General features: G+C 36.4%; 2 protein-coding genes across 3 annotated transcripts in view; one reads left to right on the top strand and one right to left on the bottom strand.

The window, feature by feature from the left end:
- Window positions 1–5,702, bottom strand: part of dip2cb (disco-interacting protein 2 homolog Cb) — a 55,973-nt gene extending 50,271 nt beyond the window's left edge. Inside the window, exon 1 of one of the 2 annotated variants that reach the window (XM_073848126.1) lies at window positions 5,335–5,702. In XM_073848126.1, coding sequence (XP_073704227.1) covers window positions 5,335–5,413 — 79 coding nt within the window. In that variant the 5' untranslated portion in view covers window positions 5,414–5,702. The remainder of the gene's footprint in view (window positions 1–5,334) is intronic. The other variant, XM_073848125.1, reaches the window with a different exon arrangement.
- Window positions 5,703–10,956: 5,254 nt separating this feature from the next.
- Window positions 10,957–18,824, top strand: marchf11 (membrane-associated ring finger (C3HC4) 11). Its single transcript, XM_073848127.1, has 4 exons — window positions 10,957–12,111; window positions 14,114–14,269; window positions 15,867–16,059; window positions 18,075–18,824. Exons 1-4 carry the CDS (start codon window positions 11,752–11,754, stop codon window positions 18,383–18,385), a joined length of 1,020 nt encoding a protein of 339 aa, XP_073704228.1. The 5' UTR covers window positions 10,957–11,751; the 3' UTR covers window positions 18,386–18,824.
- Window positions 18,825–20,933: the final 2,109 nt, after the last annotated feature.

The raw sequence follows: 20,933 nt of genomic DNA, 5'->3' as shown, positions 1-20,933 counted from the left end.
CGCTGCCTGTTAACTTTTAGATCCGCGAAAAAAAACACCATCACAAAAACCCTTTCAATTTGCGGTTCGGGACTTCCATCCACTGTCATATGCGTGTGGAGAAGCGCGTGTTTTACAGCGTTCAGCAATAGCCAATCACAGACATGTATATTGATTTGATTATCACTGTGGCCAATCAGAGGAGGCTATGTTACAATCCACTCACCAACCAAAGTGCCGGTTTCAGTTTTGCTGATTTCTACACTTTCGCGAACTCTCTTATTAAAACAAAGTGTTGGCATTATATAAATAAGAGATTAATTGTGCAGTGTAAAGGTTATTTTATTACTCTTTAATAACTTTATGAGATTGCAATGAACTACTCTAGGATGAGTGATAGCTTTCCAGTGATTGTAAAGGGAGCGCCTATTGCGCACTTTCTAGACTATAATTCATTCAGAATTTGAATACATTCACTCACGGATTCACTCTCTGATGATAACCCAATAACGCCACTTGCCATTGAGTTGCATATAATACATCTGTTTACTAAGTAAAGGTGAAGCGAAATATGTCTGTACAGCCACACTGCACGTGTCGACATGCACGCGTGAGTAAACAGATAACTTACAAATAGCATTATTTCTTTCACCATGCAGCAAACATAAAAAAAAAAAAAAGAATAGAAAAAAACCCTTTTAAACCGTTTAACTGATAGTAATAATCGGTTAAAATTCTTACTGTCGGTTAACGGTTAAACGGTCAATATGAGCATCCCTAGTTGTTTATGTGCAGAGGAAATCACGCGCATATGTCGTGACACTCCAAAATGGCGCTAGGGTGACGCAGAGAAGAAGAATTGTTGAATGAAGTATTCTCGTAGCTTCATAATATTACGGTTGAACCACTGATGTCACATGGACTATTTTAACAATGGCCTTACTACATTTCTGGACCTTGATCATGGTAGGACCATGGTAGGGGTCAGAAAGCTCTCGGATTTCATCAAAAATATCTTAATTTGTGTTTTGAAGATGAAGGTCTGATGACATGAGGGTGAGTAATTAATGACAGAATTTTCATTTTTAGGTGAACTAACCCTTTAAAGTTGTCTCTCAACACATTTATCTGAGAAAGTATTACATAAAAAAAAACTTCTCCCTTAAAAGGATAATTCACCCAAAAATGAAATTCTGTCATCATTTACTCACCCTTATATCATTCCACACCTGCATGACTTCTGTAGAACACAAAACAATGATCATACTGCTCTTTTCCATTCAATACGGGACTGGGAAACAGGACTATCAAGCTCCGGAAATGACAAAAAAAAGCACCATAAATGCGTCATAAAAGAAGACCTTATGGGTTGTGCATTATTTTCCAATTTTCTGAAGCCTTACGATAGCTTTGTGTGAGAAACAGACCTTCACTGTACAAAAAGACAAGCTTGGAAATTCTGAGGGCGAGTAATGATAGAATTCTCATTTTTACCATCACTTCTCACAACTGAAGATGGTAAAAAAAGATGGTAAAAATAAAACAAGTCAACCTCAAAAAACCTAAATTCTCTCATTCATCATCAATGTACAATAATTTATTAAACACAATATTCACCAACAACTGATATGAACAAAGCAAAGTGCATTGTGTTAACATGCAGTGTCTTAAAGGGAAAGTTCACCCAAAAGTGAAAATTCTGTCATTAATTTCTCACCCTCATGTCATTACAAACCTGTAAGTCCTTTGTTCATCTTCAGAACACAAAATAAGATATTTTTGATAAAATCCAACAGCTTTCTGACCCTGCATAGACAGCAACACAACTACCACGTTTAAGGCCCAGAGAGGTAGTAAGGACATTGTTAAAATAGTCCATGTGGTTCAACTGTAATATTATGAAGCTACGACAATACTCCTTGTGCGAAAGAAAGCAAAAATAATGACTTCATTCAACAATTTCATCTCAGAACATCCATCTCTCTTAATTCATCGACTGTATATTCTGGTTCAAATGAGTAAGGCTGGGCAAAAAATTGCAAGTCACCATCCCTGTCGAAATCTTCAGACATATTTACTAAGACTGTTTTATGTACATTGCGCGTCTTCCTCTGCTTGTAAACAAAACGCAGTGTATCCGAGTTCTATATCTAATGCCAACTCCTGCATCAGCAGCACCAAACATTTTAGCACTGAAACATTTTTTGCCTCTATAAAGAACCTTTAGTGGAATGGGAAAGATCTGTGGATGTTAAAGGCTCTTCATGACTCATAGACGCTAATAAAGAACCTTTATTTTTAAGACTGTATTGCGTATATTTCCTTTTCATTGCCATTACAATACAATCTTGCTGTAACACTTTAATGCCCTGCAGAATCCATATGTAAACAGTAATAGCTGTGCCAGTGCTGACACCTGTTCACACAGGTGAAAATGTCATTCTAACACACCCATATTTACACACAGTCCTCCTGTTTGCAATCATTCCAACAAAGCAGCTCACTGAGGAACTATCATTAGAACAGAATTATTTTGTTGGATCCATAATAAAGCAGAAACAGCAACATCTTACTAAAACAGCATCAGTCATGCTATGGGTTTAATAAAACTATGACAGACACTTGTCAGTTATCAAAATCAGACCACATAAATACACGATTATATTCCGCATGAGCGCATTAGTGCAAGTAAATGTAACTCTGATCAGATGAAGACCCTAATCCTCCAGAATGACACTTCTGCCCCCATAAGCCTTTGTCCGCAGAGCCAATCCGAATACAGCATGAGAGTCTGAGAACCAATGAAACAATTGCCTGTGGCAAGAAAGCCAATCAGATGACAGCATGCGTGGAAACTAGGCCAGAAGCCAAAGCAACAGAACAGTGACAACAGATGCCCCAATCCATACTCACAAATAGGATATTGTGATATACAACGAGCTTATGAATACACATGTCACACACGCTAATTTATGGAAATTTATACAATAAAAGTATACAATAAAAAAAGCTTTAAAACATAAGGCATTCTTGGAAGTATTTTCTCGATCCATTTCATTGGACCGGGTCAGGAGTCAATGGGAACATTCTGAACTCCTGAACTGTTTGTGTTGGAACAGACATCATGATGGATTATTTAATATCTGATTGAAGTACACAAAATAACAGAGCGCTGGGACGGCGGCAGATGTGGCCTAATAAGGGGAATCATCCTTCTCTTGGTCTCTCTGTTAGGAGAAATGATGCAATCTACATGAAACATAAACCACAAAACACAGACACCCTTCTCCACTGAACTGGCCATGTGGCACTTCACAAACCGGGTTAAGTCCCCACAGCAATGGTGTGACATTCATCCGAAACTATTTTAAACTATTTTCCCATTCTTGTATAATTTTTTTATACATGCAGGGTTTTCCTTTTTTAGTAAGCGGCTTATAAATGAGAAACTACATGGAGTATTTTTTACTAAAAATGTATTTCTAACATTGCAGGCATAACAAATGCAATCATCTCTCCTTGATGCCGTTCAACAAGTAGGGCTGACTAGGGGATTTCAGAATGGGATCCACAGAGCCCCTAGGGGACTGCTAGCGGGTCAGTGAAAAACAAAACATGCATTTTTACATAGTTTTGTGAGAAATTTATTATTCATTCCTTGCAATGTACGTGCGCTCAAAAACAGTGCAGTGAAGCTGCTTTTAAAAGATATGTATCATGCAAATACATTTAAACGGTTTCTCTTATATTTTTTTATACATATACACTATCAGTCAAAAGTTTTTGAACAGTGTGATTTTTAATGTTTTTTAAAGAAGTCTCTTCTGCTCACCAGGCGTGCATTTATTTGATCCAAAATCCAGCAATAAATAATACATTTTTGAAATATTTTTACTATTTAAAATAACAGTTTTCTATTTGAATATATTTAAAAAATCATTTATTTCTGTGATTTCAAAACTGAATTTTTAGCATCATTACTCCAGTCACATGATCCTTCAGAAAATATTCTAATATTCTGATTTGCTGCTCAAAAAAACATATGTTGAAAACAGCTGAGAAGAAATTTTCAGTTCTTTGATGAATAGAAAACATTTATCTGAAACAGAAAACTTTTGTGACATTATAATTGACTTTTGATCAATTAAAGCATCCATGCTAAATAAAAGTATTTGATTTTCAACTCCAAACTTTTGAATAGTGAATAGTGTTTCTTGAACAGCAAGTCAGCATATTGATCAATGATTTCTGAAGGCCCATGTGACACTGAAGACTGGAGTAATGATGCTGAAAATGTAGTTTTGATCAAAGGAATAAATTACATTTTAAAATATATTTAAATAGAAAGCAGTTATTTTAAATGGAAAAAAATTTTTTTTTTTAAATTACTGCATTTGCCGTACTTTGGATCAAATAAATGCAAGCTTGGTGAGCATAAAAACTTCTTTAAAAAAACTGTAAAAATCTTTACTGGTACTGTACAGTTACTTTTTACTGGTAGTGTACAGTTAACTTAATACAATAAAATATTATCAGATAATATATTAATAATTTTGGCTTTAGTACAGTAAAAAAAATAAAATAAAAGGAAACCTTTTGGAAACAAGCTGTCTTTTTCTGAGTTTTTCCCCCTCACAAGAAGATCCTTATATTTGGGGGTCCTCGAAATAAAAGTTTGAAACCCCAAATCAAGACTGGTCAAAATTCGTTGTGGTCATAAAACATTTTCACTGGCCCTCATGAAAATTTAGTTTTTATGGCCATCATGAATTATGGTTATTGCTTGTGTGTACATTTAATATTCATCCCAATATGTGTGACCAGAAAACTATCAAAGGGCTATCTCATATCACATGGGTTTCTCATGTAATATCAAAGAGTGACAGAGAGATACACTGTGTGTTTAAAACTTTGACCAAGCGCATTACTTGCAAAATGCACAACAAAGGAAAGCCAGAGGAATATCCCAATGTTTCACACATACCAGCTTCACTTATAACTGATTTACGTGCCCTATGTATTCACAAAGGCGGTGGCCGTGTTATGAACAGCTCACTGGAATGGAGAATGGAAACGGAATATGAGAGGGAGAGACAGCGAGAGAGAGACACTTTAAATTCCAAAACACCCCCAACAGCAACGTATCAAAAGTGTGATATAATGTCTTAATATACACATTCCTGTCCTCATCCAAGGTCACCGGAACCGCTCTGTCCGGTTCTGCAAACGTAAACACGCGCTCACTTAAAATCTGATACATGTATCGAGCGCTCTGAGCCGTTCATCTCTCCTTCTGTCGTTCACTTTCTCCCTCTCTGACCGGGCAAACGGGCAACTAACGTTAACGTTACTCACCCTCCGACAGCTCCAGCTCCAGCTCCGCGAGCCGTGCGCGCACCTCCAACGGCAGCGGTAACGAATCACGGTCTGCCATTGCGACTTCAACACATCCGAGCCTCGGTGCCTCTCTGTATCTCCCGAGCACACGGTGTCAAACGTGTAATTCACGGTGCAAAAATAGACCGCATGAGTGTGAGCGCGGATGGACAGCGAGCAGACGCGTTACTGGAGACCCGTCATCACCGGGCGGGTTTTTTCGGTTTTCGGTTTCGCTCGGCTTCCCTCTGATCCTAGATTGTAGTGGTGCACAGGAGCGAAGCTGCCCGTGTATCCACTGCGGTGCCACCGTGCCCGCTGCTGCTGCCGTCTCGCTCACGTGACCGCGGTGCTCGTTCAAACGCAGCAGAGAGAGCGACAGTGCGCGCGCGCACCGGCTGTAACGGAAAGCGGCAGCTGTGTGAGGAGAAAACGACCTACAGTGCTATCAAAACACGCCCCGGGTGAACGCGGGGGGCACACCGACTCTTTATGCTTCGTTTTTTTAAGGATAATCTAATGTAAAAATTCTCATCCATTTTATGAGATATTAGCAAAAGTGAATAAAATGTTTATTAAATCACGATTCACTCACATTCTTTTCTCTTATTACAGTGCTGAAATATTTATTTGATTATTTAAGGAGAAAATTAGGCTACTTAATATATTTATGTAACTTTACACGTTTTATTGATAATATTTAATATTCATATTTATTAGCTAGCCTGTTTGTTGTGTCAATGTCATATATTGGCTAATAAAACTATATACATATTATGATTATTCATTTATTTATTTATTATATAATATTTATTTTGTTTGATATTCTTTTACTAGTTTATAAATCAAAATGTTTAGAGTGGTTATGATGCCTCCTGCTGGTAAGCGATGGTATGAAAGCAAAGCATTCATATTAAAAAGCAAATAATTCATAACCAAAATGTGCATCTTTAAATTAATTAAAGCATGGATATTGAAATTATTTATCATAGATGAGTATTTTCTTATTTAAATAGTGCAAGCACTTTTACTAAGGCAGGTCATTTTCTTTCTCAGCTATGGACCGTAGTCAGGGTTGACGCTATTTTGAATTTTATAAGGATGAAACCAAGGCTGTGAAGGATGTACTTACAGTCTGTACAATAATGTGCACTGTATAATAGACTGTAAACTGTTTTATGGAGTTTTTGTCTACTAAAATGTTTTTTTTTCTGAAATATACTACCATTCAAAAGTTTTTGAACAGTAGGATTTTTAATGTTTTTTAAAGAAGTCTCTTCCGCTCACCAAGCCTGCATTTATTTGATCCGAAGTGCACCAAAAACAGTAAAATTTTGAAAATAACTGTTTCCTATTTAAACATATTTTAAAATGTAATTTATTCCTGTGACTTCAAAGTTGTTTTTTAGCATTACAACAGTCACGTGATCTTTCAGATATGTCACCCTGGACCACAAAACCAGTCTTAAGTAGCAAGGGTATATTTGTAGCAATAGCCAAAAATACATTGTATTGGTCAAAATGATCAATTTTTATTTTATGCCAAAAATCATTAGCATATTAAGTAAAGATCATGTTCCATGAAGATATTTTGTAAATTTTCTACCATAAATATATAAAAACTTGATTTTTGATAGTAATATGCATTGCTAAGTTGTCCTAACTTCATTTGGACAACTTTTAAGGCAATTTTCTCAATATTTAGATTTTTTTGCACCCTCAGATTCCAGGTTTTCAAATAGCTGTATCTCAGACAAACATTGTCCTTATTTCAAACAATATATCAATGGAAAGATTATTTACTCAGCTTTCAGATGACATAAGAATCTCTATTTCGACAAATTTACCCTTATGACTGGTTTTGTGGTCCAGGGTCACATATTCAACATTTATTATTATTATGTTGAAAACAACTGAGTATAATTTTTCATTTTTTTGATAAATAGAAAGTTCAGAAGAACAGCATTTATCTAAAAGAGAATGGATTCAATAAATGCAGGCTTGGTAAGCAAAATAGACTTTAAAAAACATTAAAACTCTTACTGTTAAAAAAACTTTTGTCTGGTAGGATATGTATCATCTGCTGAACAGTTGGCATGTTGTTAAACAACAGTGCAATCCACTAAAAGCACTGTACTTCTATCCCTCACAGACTTGTTTTTATTCCAGTCAAAAGTAAATGTGATGTTACCCTGACTAAGGTCTATAGGGCATGCTTACAGCAAAATCATAAAGTCAAGGAAATAGCCGCTTTAACCTCTAAGTAAAGACAAATCCAAGCAGGAGTTGGAACTATAGAGTTTTATTACCTGTGGTAAGCAAGTTGCGCACGTTCCATAAGGCCTACCTAATACCCTTGAGAGAAACACACAACATAAAGCCAATAGCCGAGAACCAGACAGCAATAACCACCTCAGAGAAACCATAAAACACAGCTCACATATGCCTGTGGGACAGAAACACCACATCAGTTGATGAACTTTGAATCTGGCAGCAGCACTGCGTTTATATCAGTAAATGTGACAAATGCACCCATGGAGATGTGTGGAAAGCTAAAATTAAACCTTTGAGGGCCTGTTTGATGAAAAGTAGATGACTCTTCACTTGTATCTTGGTACAGATGGTACAGTTTTAGCAACAGTAACAAGAAATTCAAAAATAAGGACGGGGAAATAACAACAAGACAAGAAGGTTAAATCAGTAATGACGCAAACACTTGAACGCAATGGTTTGACCAATCACAGCGACCTCATTAACATATTCCCACTTTGATAGTTTCACCGGGAACAGTTTGCAATGTTTTAAACAGAATAATGCCATTGAATTTTAAAACACATAAACGACATAGAAAACAACGTCTCAATGTATGCACTCTTCATATAAATGACTTCATATTCGTTTATTTATTTTTTCCCCTTCCAACCACCACTGAAAAGTGTGTCTACCTGTAGAGGCTATATAAGATTCCGCCTGTAAGCTTCTCTAATCGGAGTGGTAGGAAGTTCACTGTAGAGGTTACAAACTGAGTGTTAATCACTCATTCGATCACCTCGGGGAAGGTCTGAGACAAGAGCCAATCGCTGTCTTCACAGGACATCGTCTGAACGGACGAGCGAGCGCACAGGAATGTTGGGTCAGAACGCGGTATTCTCGCACAAGACGTTGGAACGGAAAATAGCGAGCCAACTGATGCGATCCCCGTCGACTTGGAAACACTCGCGGCTGGCGCAATGAGTTCAATGTGTGAACTGGCAGAGGATGCTAGAACCCAATTCAGACTACTCTCCTTCCACTCCTTTTCTTTTCTTTTCTTTTCTTACCATCTGACAGAGGACGCGGCCATTAGTAAATTTTATTTAGCTGTACAGTTTGTTTTCCTGCTTGATATTGCAGTTTGGTGTGTCTTGCCATTTTATTGTAATGTGTCATCTTAATTATGAACACACTGGTTTGTAGAGCAAACAGTTTTAGCGTTTATTGCATTAACAAATATGCTGTCTATTGATGGTTTGGGATAGGACCATATTTGGCCAAGATACAATTATTTGAAAATCTTGAATATTGAGAAAATCAATAAGTTATTAGCAATTACAATACTTGATCTTTAGCATTAAAAGAAAAATCAATAATTTGACCCATACAGTGTATTTTTGGCTATTGCTATATCATGCTATATGACTGTTTGTGATCCAGGATCACATATAAGATATTTTAAATAAAGTATAATATTTAAAGCTTGAATTTGCCAGAGGAAGAAAAGGTGTACTGTTATTTATCTACCTATAAATTTTATCTACCTATAGGGCCATTTATCTATTATCTATTTATCTAGAGTGGATCTTGAAGGACCTGCACCACATCCTCTTGTAGCACTCTTTCGAGTTTATCCTCCAGAATCTGGCAGTAAGTTTTGGGACTTCAGTTTTAGTCTATCCCCTATCCTGAAATGTCTGTCTTGCAGAGATGGACCAAAATGAACTCTTAAAACTTACTGCCAGATTCTGGAAAATATATTTTTGAAAAAGTGCTACAAGAGGATGTGGTGCTGGTCCTTCACTCTCACTCTCAACTCATCTGTCTATAAAGCCTATAAAAAAACAGTCTCCATGTATTTCACAACACTTCAGAATGTTATTCTTATTAATTGAGGGTCATTTTTTAGGATTTTTTGCCCAAGCAAAGTCTTTGAGAACCTGACACATTGCACTTCTGGAGACTCAAGGTAGGTTGCAGTTCTGGAAAACGGTGGCGCTGGAGATTAAATGGTTCCTGATGGTTTCATATCTAATTCCTTACATTAATTCTTACTTTTTTTTTTTGCAATTAACATGCATCTTTTCTCCTCCACCTGTTTTTTTCTGACAATGCAGACGCAACAAGCGTTTTTCTGTCTGGTGGTCCTGCCTTAACTTTGCAAATTCCAATATTGCATTAGTATTGCCTTCTCATGGGCATTAAATAGTTTTTGACTTTTCAGTTTGAGGTAAATCTCTTTTTTGTCTTATTTTATCTGTAAAAGAAAATGTGCCAAATAATTCTGCACACCTGAATATAAGGAGTTTTTCACTTCCAGTCTTCATGGACAGTTATATATCACTTATAAATAATTAAATACAAAATGAATAGTAGTTATTAAGATTAATGTGGTTTGGAATTGGTCAAATGTGCTTGGGAAAAAAAATATGACCACAATATCAACGTGCCTAATAATTATGCACACAGTGTATATTTATTTTTTAATTATTTTTTTTTTAAGTAACCAGATGGCAAAAATTAAATAGTACTTGTAGTCTAATTAGATAAAATTACATTTTAAAATACTTGTAATCAGACTGCATTACTTTTTATGAATGAATGAATGAATGAATGATGCATTTGTATAGCGCTTTCATGTGTATTTCCGTACACCCAAAGCGCTTTACAATCATATGGGGATCTCTCCTCAACCACCACCAGTCTATCCCCAGTCTATCCCCTATTATCCCCAGTCTATCCCCAGTCTATCCCCTATTATTTACTAATTTTATGGATTACATGATTACATATTATTTACACACATTATTTACACAATTCTCCCTAATCCACTTTTTCATCTTTTAAATTATTTTAAAATTTAAAGCACCCCTGAGATTTTAAAATAAATATTTAAATAATTATTTGCATGTTCATTGGTTTACTGTTGTTAGTTATGGTCACATGACATGCAGGTAAACAAATAAATTATACATATATATTGGTTGATTTTAAAATAATTTAATTTAACGTTTTTTATTATTATTTACTAATTTTCATCAAACTCATAAACCCCCTGTAGTTCCTTCACAAACCCATTTGGGAAACCTCGATGTAATGTAATGTTTAATGCACTTAAATAAAATGTATTTTCGTACTCTTTATATTATTATATCAATATGGTACAATATTATCCTATTTATTAATTAATGTGACAAACGAGTTAGGCAAAAAAGTAATCTATAAATAATAAAAAAAAAACCAGTATGATTATATTATCTAAAATGTGCAATGATTATAATTTGTAAATAATTTACCCAACTCGGTATATAAGTAAATTGTTGAAATAAATTGCCATTATGCTTTCATAATAATACAAAAATGCTTTTAAGCATAAACTTTATATTTTCAACTCTGCAATGCCAAAATATATATTTTATAGGCTGTACTGATTTAGCTTTAAATGGTACTGATAACAATTCCTTACTGATATAACACTGATTGAATTGTTAAAAATTCACTTGAAATAAAAAAGGCACCTGTATCATACACACGTAAGAACCTTCTACTTCTAAGAGTCTTTCTACTTCTTTGTTTCATAGTGGTGGCTGTTATTTCATATTAAGCTCTATATCAAATGACCACCGTTTTATCCGGTGGGTAACTATGGTTACCATGGTAAATCTTGGAAAGGGCAATAAGCGCAAAGAGCGCGTGGCTCCGGGGCGGGTGGCTCGCGGGTCCATCACAGAACAGTTACCCAAACGACTTTCCCGTCAGAAACAGCTTCGTCGCTTTTATCAACATTCACATACTCAACCGGTGCATCTGATTCTTTTGTGTAAGGTTGGCTGTGTGGTTATGCGCGTTCCGTGCCTTCACTGCTCGGTGTTCCAGCACCGCGCCCGGATGGAAATGTGTCTTCCGGGGAAAAGCTGCTTTCAGCCAACGAGACACCGAGCACAACACGCCGCACAGCCTGGACATCTGCAACTTTCAACAGAAGCGTGTGCCTTTCTAAGAACGCGTGCGGTTTGAGACACACATCTATGGCCAGACCTATGCGTCCCAGAGGGGAGAAGAGCCGTGGAAAATCTGACAGAGGCCCGTAAGAGCTCAAACCCCTAATTTTGCTATTTCATTCTGATCTTAGTGCCGTCATTCATGGATGTGCACGCAGAGGCGGGTCCGTTGCACGTGCAGACGGTGGATGAGCCACCGGGAGGCGCCACCGTGACCGTCGCCGCCGCCGCCGCAGAGTTTCAGGTCCAAACGGTGCCGGGGAGCGATGGCGAGCTCAGCGAGGATGACCTGCAGTCGGGCGCTGGAGCTCAAACACCGGCGGCGGGTGATCCGATCACTGAAATCGAGAGCGAGGATGGTGCGCGGGCAGAGACGGACACACCGGTCGAGGACATCGTCGGGGAGAGCGCGGGGAAAACGGAAACGGTGGGCTCCAGTTGCAGCAACGACAGCTGCATCCCGACTCCAGGCTGTCGGATCTGCTTTCAAGGAGCCGAGCAGGTGAAGTCGGGCCGTTCATTCGTTCCGTCTGCGTTATTTATTGTCGGTCAATGTATATATGCGTCACACCGACGTCTTTGGTTGTTGCCAGGATTGTGTCCCATTGAGAATTGAACTGAGCCTTTTAAATTCAAATTTAATACCTGAACCTTAACTGAATTATTTTAATTATTTGACCAAAATATAAGGGATCATACAAAATGTTTGTTATTTTTTATTTAGTACTGACCTGAATAAGAAATTTCACATAAAATAGGTTTACATATATAGTCCACAAGAGAAAATAATAGTTGAATTTATAAAAATTACCCCGTTCAAAAGTTTACAAACACTTTATTCTTTATTATTATTTTTTTTGTTTAGTGATAGTTGTTCATGAGTCCCTTGTTTGTCCTGAACAGCTTAACTGCACACTGTTCTTCAGAAAAATCCTTCAGGTCCCACAAATTCTTTGGTTTTTCAGCATTTTTGTGTATTTCAACCCTTTCCAACAATGACTGGATGATTTGAGATCCATCTTTTCACACTGAGGACAACTGAGTGACTCATATGCAACTACTACAGAAGGTTTGAACACTCACTGATGCTTCAGAAGCAAACACAGAATCATACAGTCATTGTTGGAAATGGTTCAAATACACAAAAATGCTGAAAAACCAAAGAATTTGTGGGACCTGAAGGATTTTTCTGAAGAACAGCAGGCAGTTATTATTTTCTCTTGTGGACTATATATGTAAATATTTTATGTAAAATATCTTATTCAGGTCAGTACTAAATAAAAAATAGCATGCATTTTGTATGATCCCTTTTATTTTGCTAAAATAATTAACATTTTGCAGATTCTGCAAGGTGTACAGTATGTAAACTTTTGACTTCAACTGTATATTTCTTCAAATAGTGCTTTCAGAGTGCTTTTTACTAACAAAAGGTATACCTATAAACAATTAACAGGAAATTATAAAATAGAGAAAAAGAAATAAACAAAAATGAAAATAATATTTAACATTGAATAAAAAAATGATGAAATTTAAGAATTCAGTGTTATAAGACATTACATGAAAGCCAGGCTAAAATGATTTTTAATTAAATTTTAAACTTTCAATATTGTCAGCACATCTTACTTTCTTCAGAAAGTTATTCCAGCAGCATGGATCATAATGGCTAAAAGCAGCATCACGAAATCTTTTATTTCTACTTTGTGATTCAGTTCAAACAGAATCTGATGATCTGAGAGGTTACTGAAAGCATTTTTAAGAAGGAGTCTGGTGTAAGGCCAGTAATCCCAATGCAAGCGGCTAATGCAATTTAAATTGCATCTCATGAATTACAATAAAGGCAGTTTTCGAACAGTGACATTTGGTTATGTCATCCTGATTTTTGTCCTACGCAGGTAATGCCGGTCAAAGCAGTTCATCAGTAAATCCAACTGTTGACAAGTGTTAGGACAGTCTGAGAAATATAAACATTGTAAACAACTTTTACATTTATTATGGGCCTACATTATTAATGCCATTATTAGAATATTGGAAACCTCGATGATTCTTAATGCTTTAAACAGACAGTGTGGTGTGTGTGAGGGAGATGGTGAGATCCATTAGAATACCTGCTGCTCCATTCATGTCTAATGCTCTTCACTTCCTGCAGCTAATGTGCTTCCTCAAGGCGCCTTGTGTTTGTGTGTGTGTAAGTGTGTGTGAATGTGTTCCACTCTGTTTCAGACTCATTATAGTTCTAAATGAGGATGTTTCTGAAATTATTCATGAATGCACAGATGAATCATTTCCCGTCCACTCACAGAGATGAATCTCGGTCATTATGCGTATAGGGTTTCATTCACTCCAAATGTTCTGCTCACTTAGACGAAACAGCTCCACAACCTCATTTCTCAACTCATCTGCAAAGGCGCACAATAAAACAATCATCAGCTCGACTGAATGTGTCTTTTATCTTGATGTGTTATTGGCTGATTGATATTGTCTGTGTGTGTTGTGATTGGCTGCAGGGGGAGCTGCTGAGCCCGTGCCGCTGTGCTGGTTCTGTCCGACATGCTCATCAGCAGTGTCTGCTCAAGTGGATCAGCGAGAAGGGCTCCTGGAGCTGTGAACTGTGCAACTATAGATTCAACATCCTGCCTATACATATCAAACCACCACAACAGGTAACACACTGATTTATGATTATGATTATATCAGCCAGAGCTTTGGACCAATAAAATAAGTCTAATGAAGCATTTGGGAGCCAGCTGCAGTTGCAAATTACACAATTGCTCAATTGTTATTTAGATGTGGTTTAGTTCCAATTTAAAGCTGTCACTCTAGTGATACAAAGTGTATTTGTGCCATGTAAATGTTACTTGTAAGAATATTTATGGTTGTTTATAAATAACAATGATGAATGTAAGTTTAATGTACTGTGTACATCACACTAATGGTTCCTGATTCATGATTCAATGAGGGAGTCATTAATGGCTCTGAACATTTCACTTACTGAATGTACTAAAGTCCTGTTCACTCCAAGAACGATTAAGATAACTACAGTGATAACTATTAGTGTCCACACCAATGGACTATAATATTTTGTTTATTATAAGCTTGCACTGCAGCTTAGTCTGCTGCTTTAAATGCTCAAGCTCTTTAAAGGAGAAGTTCACTTCCAGAACAGAAATTTACAGATGATTTACTCACCCTTTAGTCATCTAAGATGTTCTTGTCTTTCATTCTTCAGTCGTAAAAGAAATTATGTTTCTTGAGGAAAATATTTGAGGAATTATCTCCATATAGTGGACTTCAATGGTACCCCCAGGTTTGAACTTCCAAAATGCATTTTAAACGCAGCTTCAAATGGCTCTAAATGATCCCAGCCGAGAAAGAAGGGTCTTATCTAGCGAAACGATCAGCCATTTTCAAAAAAAATTGAAATATTGATATACTTTTTAACCTCAAATGCTTGTTTCTGCGATGTGCATGCATAGTTTGTGTAATCTGGGTCAATACAGTTAGGGTCGAAAAACTTCAAAAACCAGTCAAATGTTTTTGAGGATTTTTTTTTAAAGAAGTCTCTTCTGCTCACCAAGCCTGCATTTATTTGATTCCAAGTACAGCAAAATTTCAAATCATCATTACTTCAGTCACCTGATCCTTCAGAAATCATTCTAATATTGATTGCTAAAGAATCATGTGACACTGAAGACTGGAGTAATGATGCTGAAAATGTAGATTTGATCAGAGGAATAAATTACATTTTCAAAATATATTGAAATAGAAAACAGTTATTTCAAATAGTAAAACTATTTCTAATATCTGCTATTTTTTCTGTACTTTGAATCAAATAAATGCAGGCTTGGTGAGCAGAAGAGACTTCTTTAAAAACATTAAAAATCTTTTGACTGGTAGTGTATGGTTGGTGCAGAGTGTATGGTATGTACAGACTATGATTGCATCCAGTCAGAGGATGTCAGACATGACTGATATCCTGAGACACATATTTAGAGCACATTATTTTCATTTGCCATGTGTCTTCTAGCAACAAGGCACGTGTTTCTGCCTGAATTTGTTGTGTTATGAACTGCTTGAAAGTCTGGTAGTGTGAGAGCCGCAGTCATTAATGTGTGTGATGCCCAGTTTTTCTCTGTTACAAAGTCGGCAAGTGTTTTTCAAATCTGTTCAGTTTTGAAGTCGTGACGTGTACTGTATTCAAGCATTTAGTCACAGTCCGGAGCTCAGATCGCTGACCATGTTTGTATGTTGTTTTGCCAGTGGCAGACTGTCACCATGACTCTGGTGGAGAAAGTTCAGGTCATTGCAGTGTTGCTGGGTGGCATTTTCCTGTTGGCCAGTGTGTCGTGGCTGCTGTGGTCAGCACTGAGCCCGGATGCACTATGGCAACGCAGTGACATCTTGTTCCAGATCTGCTACGGCATGTATGCCGTCATGGACCTTGTGTGTATCGGTGAGACATAAATATATGCACTTAAACCACATTAATGTTACACAACACCATTTTCTCAAGCTAAAGTGCATATTTAGTGTATTTAAATATAGCTGACCAATCTAAAATACCCTGTAAAGTAGGGCTGAGTTGACAAAAACAATTAATTGATTTTAATCGACCTTCATTTTGATGAACTGAATCGATTCTTAAATCCCAAGAAAGGCCTATGCTGTTTTCTGTGGAAGCCCCTTTTTGCCACTGAATAAAAAATTGTGATAATTGTGATAGAATTGTAATACAAACTTGCAATTCTGACTTTTTCTCAGAATTGTGAGATCTAAACTCGCAATTGGGAGTAATGAAGTCAGTATTGCAAGATATAAACTTGCAAAGGCAAGTTATAAAGTCAGAATTGCAAGATATTAAGTCAGAATTAGGAGTAATAAAGTCAGTATTGCAAGATATAAACTTTTAATTGCGACTTATAAAGTCAGAAATGGGAGATATAAAGTCAGAATTAAACTCGCAATTCTGACTTTTTGACTTAAAAAAATACTTTCAGGAAGTCCAGTTCCGAGTGGAAAAAAGACTGATATTTTCTCAGAATTGCAAGTTTATAGCCTATCTCTCACAACTGCGAGTTATAAAAGTCAGAATTGCGAGATATAAAGTCAGAACTGGGAGTAATAAAGTCAGTATTGCGAGATATAGGCAAGTTATTACATCAGAAATGCAAGATATAAAGTCAGAATTATGAGATATAAACTTGCAAGTCTAGTTCTGAGAGGAAAAAGGACTGATATTTTCTCAGAATTGCGAGTTTATAGCCTATCTCACAATTCTGACTTTATTACTCGAAATTGCGAGTTATTAAGTCAGAATTGCAAAATATAATCTTGCAACTGTGATTTTTCTTGGAATTGCGAGTTTATATCCCACAATTCTGACTTTTTATCTTGTAATTCTGACTTTATAACTCACAATTGTGAGTTTATTTCCCGCAATTCTGACTTTATATCTCGTAATTCTTTCAGTCAGAATAGATTTTTTTAATTCAGTAGTGAAAACGGTCATCAATAGTTTTCATTTGATGCGTTAAAATAAGATTCAAACTTATTTGTAGCTCCTCGCATTTAATAAACGCACTAAGCTTTGTGCTTTCTTACTTTTGATTTCGAAACAAAGTATCATCTTTCAAATTCGATTAATTATATTACGAAATCCAAACAATACATGATTTTCTGCCGCGTTAATGTGGCGTGACAGATCTCTGTAGCCACCCCAGTTCTAGTTGATCATTTATTCCCTTTTATTTCATAAAATAAACATGAATGAACAGCAGAAGGTATGTTTAAAAAACAACTTATGTCACATATCGTTACATTAGCATCAGAAAATCCATTCACTGTAATACGTATTAATATATGCACTATTAACATTTAATGTATTTGTTTTTATGACAGTCACTAGTTTGAATGTTTATATTTCGAGTAAAAAATGATATCATTAAATAAAAAAAACTTAAATATGTGCTATTTAAATGTTTATATATAGTGTTTATCTAAAAATAAATAGCAATTCAATGTAATAATTTAAAAAACATTAAAAATCGTACTGTTCAAAGACTTTTGACAGGTAGTGTACGATTGATACAGATTATGTACAGACAATAATTGCATCCAGTCAGAGGATGTGAAACATGTCTGATATTTGAGATACATATTTAGAGCACATCTTCTAGCAAAGTCAGAATTGCGAGATATAAAGTCCAAACTGGGAGTAAGAAAGTCAGTATTTAAATGTTTGTATATAGTGTTTATCTAAAAATAAATAGCAATTCAATGTAGATATTTAATATTACAGTAATGTATCAACTGAAAGGGTTGTATAGTTTACAGCTTTATCAAATCAATATCAAAATGAATTTAAATTGTAATCAAGCTTGTGAATCAAGTTGAATCATGGAATCGATGTCAATATCCAGTCCTACTAAAAGTGTGTTTAGATGTGCTAACAATACATTTTTGTTTCAGGTCTGATTGTTCATGAAGGTGGCGCTGTGTACAATGTGCTGATGCGCTGGCGGGCTGTTAATCTCTTCTGGGACGTCCAGAACTACGATAAAAGCCGAGACCTGGAGAGCACGCACAGCCCGCACCGTAACCTTTGGCTGCCTCTCACACACACACATACAGTCTCGAACACACACTCACAAACCACCCGTCTGGAGTCGTCGCCTCGATGCCCTCTACACTTCCTCTCCATGTGCCTGAACGTGACCCCTGACCTCTCCCCGCAGGAGCAAGGTTCAGGCGAGCTGGTCGTTAGAGTCACGTCAGTTTGACATCAAGTGAAACTCATTCAGGGACCAATCTAACATCCTTTGTGGGAGTGGCTAACCAGTGGGAGGAGCCTTACTTGAAGAGCACTTTAGAAGATACGCAAACTGAATTAATACGGAATTATGTTGTATTGAATATCGAACAGTTCTGGAAGTTCTGGATCAGCCTTTGATCATCGAAGTAAGACTGCAAAGCTCTCCGCACACACACAGACTGTATATGCACACAAAATGTATTAATGCTGTTAGACAAATGAATGTTTGTTTAAAACCAACTGTTTTTTTGTCCAGATTTTTAATAATTTCAGTACAGATAAACTACAACGTATCACTGCTGCTGTTCATTACGCTTCACCTGCCATAATGGTGTAACAGGTATCACAGTTACAGGCTTTTTCCACATCCCAAAGTATACTTAGAAAGGCGTAGCCTTTTTACACATACGCTGGCTCTCCTCTACACATAAAAAGTGAAGTATACTTTGGGCTTAAAGGAACACTCCACTTTTTTTGGAAATAGGCTTATTCTCCAACTCCCCTCGAGTTAATAAGTTGAGTTTTACAGTTTTGAAATCCATTCAGCCGTTCTCCTGTTCTGGCGATATCACTTTTAGCATAGCTTAGCATAGATCATTGAATCCTATTAGACCAATAGCATCACATTCAAAAATGACCAACGAGTTAAGATATTTGTCCTATTTGAAACTTGACTCTTCTGTAGTTATATCGTGTACTAAGACCGGTGGAAATGCAAAGCTTCAATTTTCTAGGCTGATAAGATTAGGAACTACACTCCCATTCCGGCGTAATAGTCAAGGAAGTTTGCTGCTGTAATAAGGCTGAAGCAGGAGCAGTAATACCACGCAGCACATGTGCAAATGCTAAACTAGCTGGGAACTCATTTCTGATAATACTCCGCCTGCTTCGGCCATATTACGGCAGCAAACTTCCTTGACTATTACGCCGGAATGGAAGTGTAGTTCCTAATCTTATCAGCCTAGAAACTCGCAGCTTTGCATTTCTGCCGGTCTTAGTACACGATATAACTACAGAAGAGTCAAGTTTTAAATACAACAAATATGGAAACTCGTTGGTCATTTTTGAACGCGATGCTATTGGTCTAATAGGATTCAATGATCTATGCTAAGCTATGCTAAAAGTGATATCGCCAGAACAGGAGAACGGCTGAATGGATTTAAAACCGGTAAAAATCAATTTATTAACTCGGGGGGAGTTGGAGAATGAGCCTATTTCCAAAAAAAGGGGAGTGTTCCTTTAAGTCGCATTTCCACTATCTCCACATACGCATACAATCGTTACGTTTTGCCCCCTAGTGGCAGCCGCATGGAACTTTCAAATTTGTTGTGAAGCAGCCATTTGCTTATTCACCATGGTAAAAAAAATTAATGAATAATGAATGTATATCCATACAAAACAAATAAGCGCCTATAATGACAACGCTGCTTAAAACATTAATTTCAGAAGTGGGTAGACTGTAAGAAAATTTGCAGAGGGGTAGCAAAAAGTCAAACAATTGTTGAGAAAACCTAAAAGAAATGAAACACCAAAAAGTTACAGTTAGCTTGTTGCATCTAGCAGACACTTTTATCCCAAGAGACTTACAATGGTTGAGCATAAGCAATTTTGTTAGAGAGCCAATAATATCCATGTATCATGGCAGGTTTATTAGAAAGCTAGATTAGGAAACAAGCTAAAGCAAAGGAGAAATGCTATGGAAGTGGTAATTAAAGTAAAAGTGGTAAATCAGAATTTCGAGAAAAACACAGAATTCATACTATTTTTCTTGACATTCACAGTTTACATTTCGCAATACTGACTTTTCACCTCAGAATTGAGTTTAAGTCTCGCAGTTTTGTTTTTTGTTTCCACCACGGGATAAAAAATTTAAATAGTAATTGCAACTTTTTGCCTCGCAATTCTGAATTGTTGGACAAAACCAGTATTCACACCTTTTTTCATGAAATTCTAAGATTTTGCAATCCTGACCCTCCCCCTCAGAATTCAGAGTTAATGTCTCACCATTCTTTTTTTTTAGTTTCCACCTTGCAATAAAAAATTGTTAGACAAACCCAGATTTTTTTCTTGAAATTCAAGTTTACATTTCGCAATTCTGTTTGTTTCAATCACAGTATAATAAAAATAGTAATTGCGACTTTTCTCTAACAATTCCGAATTGCGAGACAAACCCAGAATTCACTTTTTCTTGAAATTCTAAGTTTACATCTCATAATACTGACTTTTTCCCTCAGAATTCTGAGCTTACTTCTCAAAATTCAGTTTTTTTTTCTACCACGGAATAAAAAATAAACTAGTAATTGCAACTTTTTGTCTCACAATTCGGAATTGCCAGACAAACCCAGAATTCACACTTTATTTCTTGAAATTCAGTTTACATTTTTTAATACTGACTTTTCCCCCCTTAGATTTTTGAGTTTATGTCTCCCAATTCTCTTTTTTTGTTTCCACCACATAAAAAAAATTTTGTAATTGCAACTTTTTGTCTCAAAATTCAGAATTGCGAGACAAACCCA

Source organism: Garra rufa, chromosome 10 (assembly GCF_049309525.1).
Source record: "Garra rufa chromosome 10, GarRuf1.0, whole genome shotgun sequence".
In the NCBI taxonomy this organism is placed as follows: Eukaryota; Metazoa; Chordata; class Actinopteri; order Cypriniformes; family Cyprinidae; genus Garra; species Garra rufa.
Note: the sequence above shows the minus strand (reverse complement) of the source record. Positions and strands in the feature narration are given on the sequence as shown.

Excerpts from the sequence above, each read along its gene's own strand:
- marchf11 (XM_073848127.1), top strand. The coding sequence starts at position 11,752 with ATGGATGTGCACGCAGAGGCGGGTCCGTTGCACGTGCAGACGGTGGAT. Across the intron at positions 12,112-14,113 it reads GCTTTCAAGGAGCCGAGCAG|GGGGAGCTGCTGAGCCCGTG; the intron begins GTGAAGTCGGGC and ends GATTGGCTGCAG. Across the intron at positions 16,060-18,074 it reads CATGGACCTTGTGTGTATCG|GTCTGATTGTTCATGAAGGT; the intron begins GTGAGACATAAA and ends TTTTTGTTTCAG.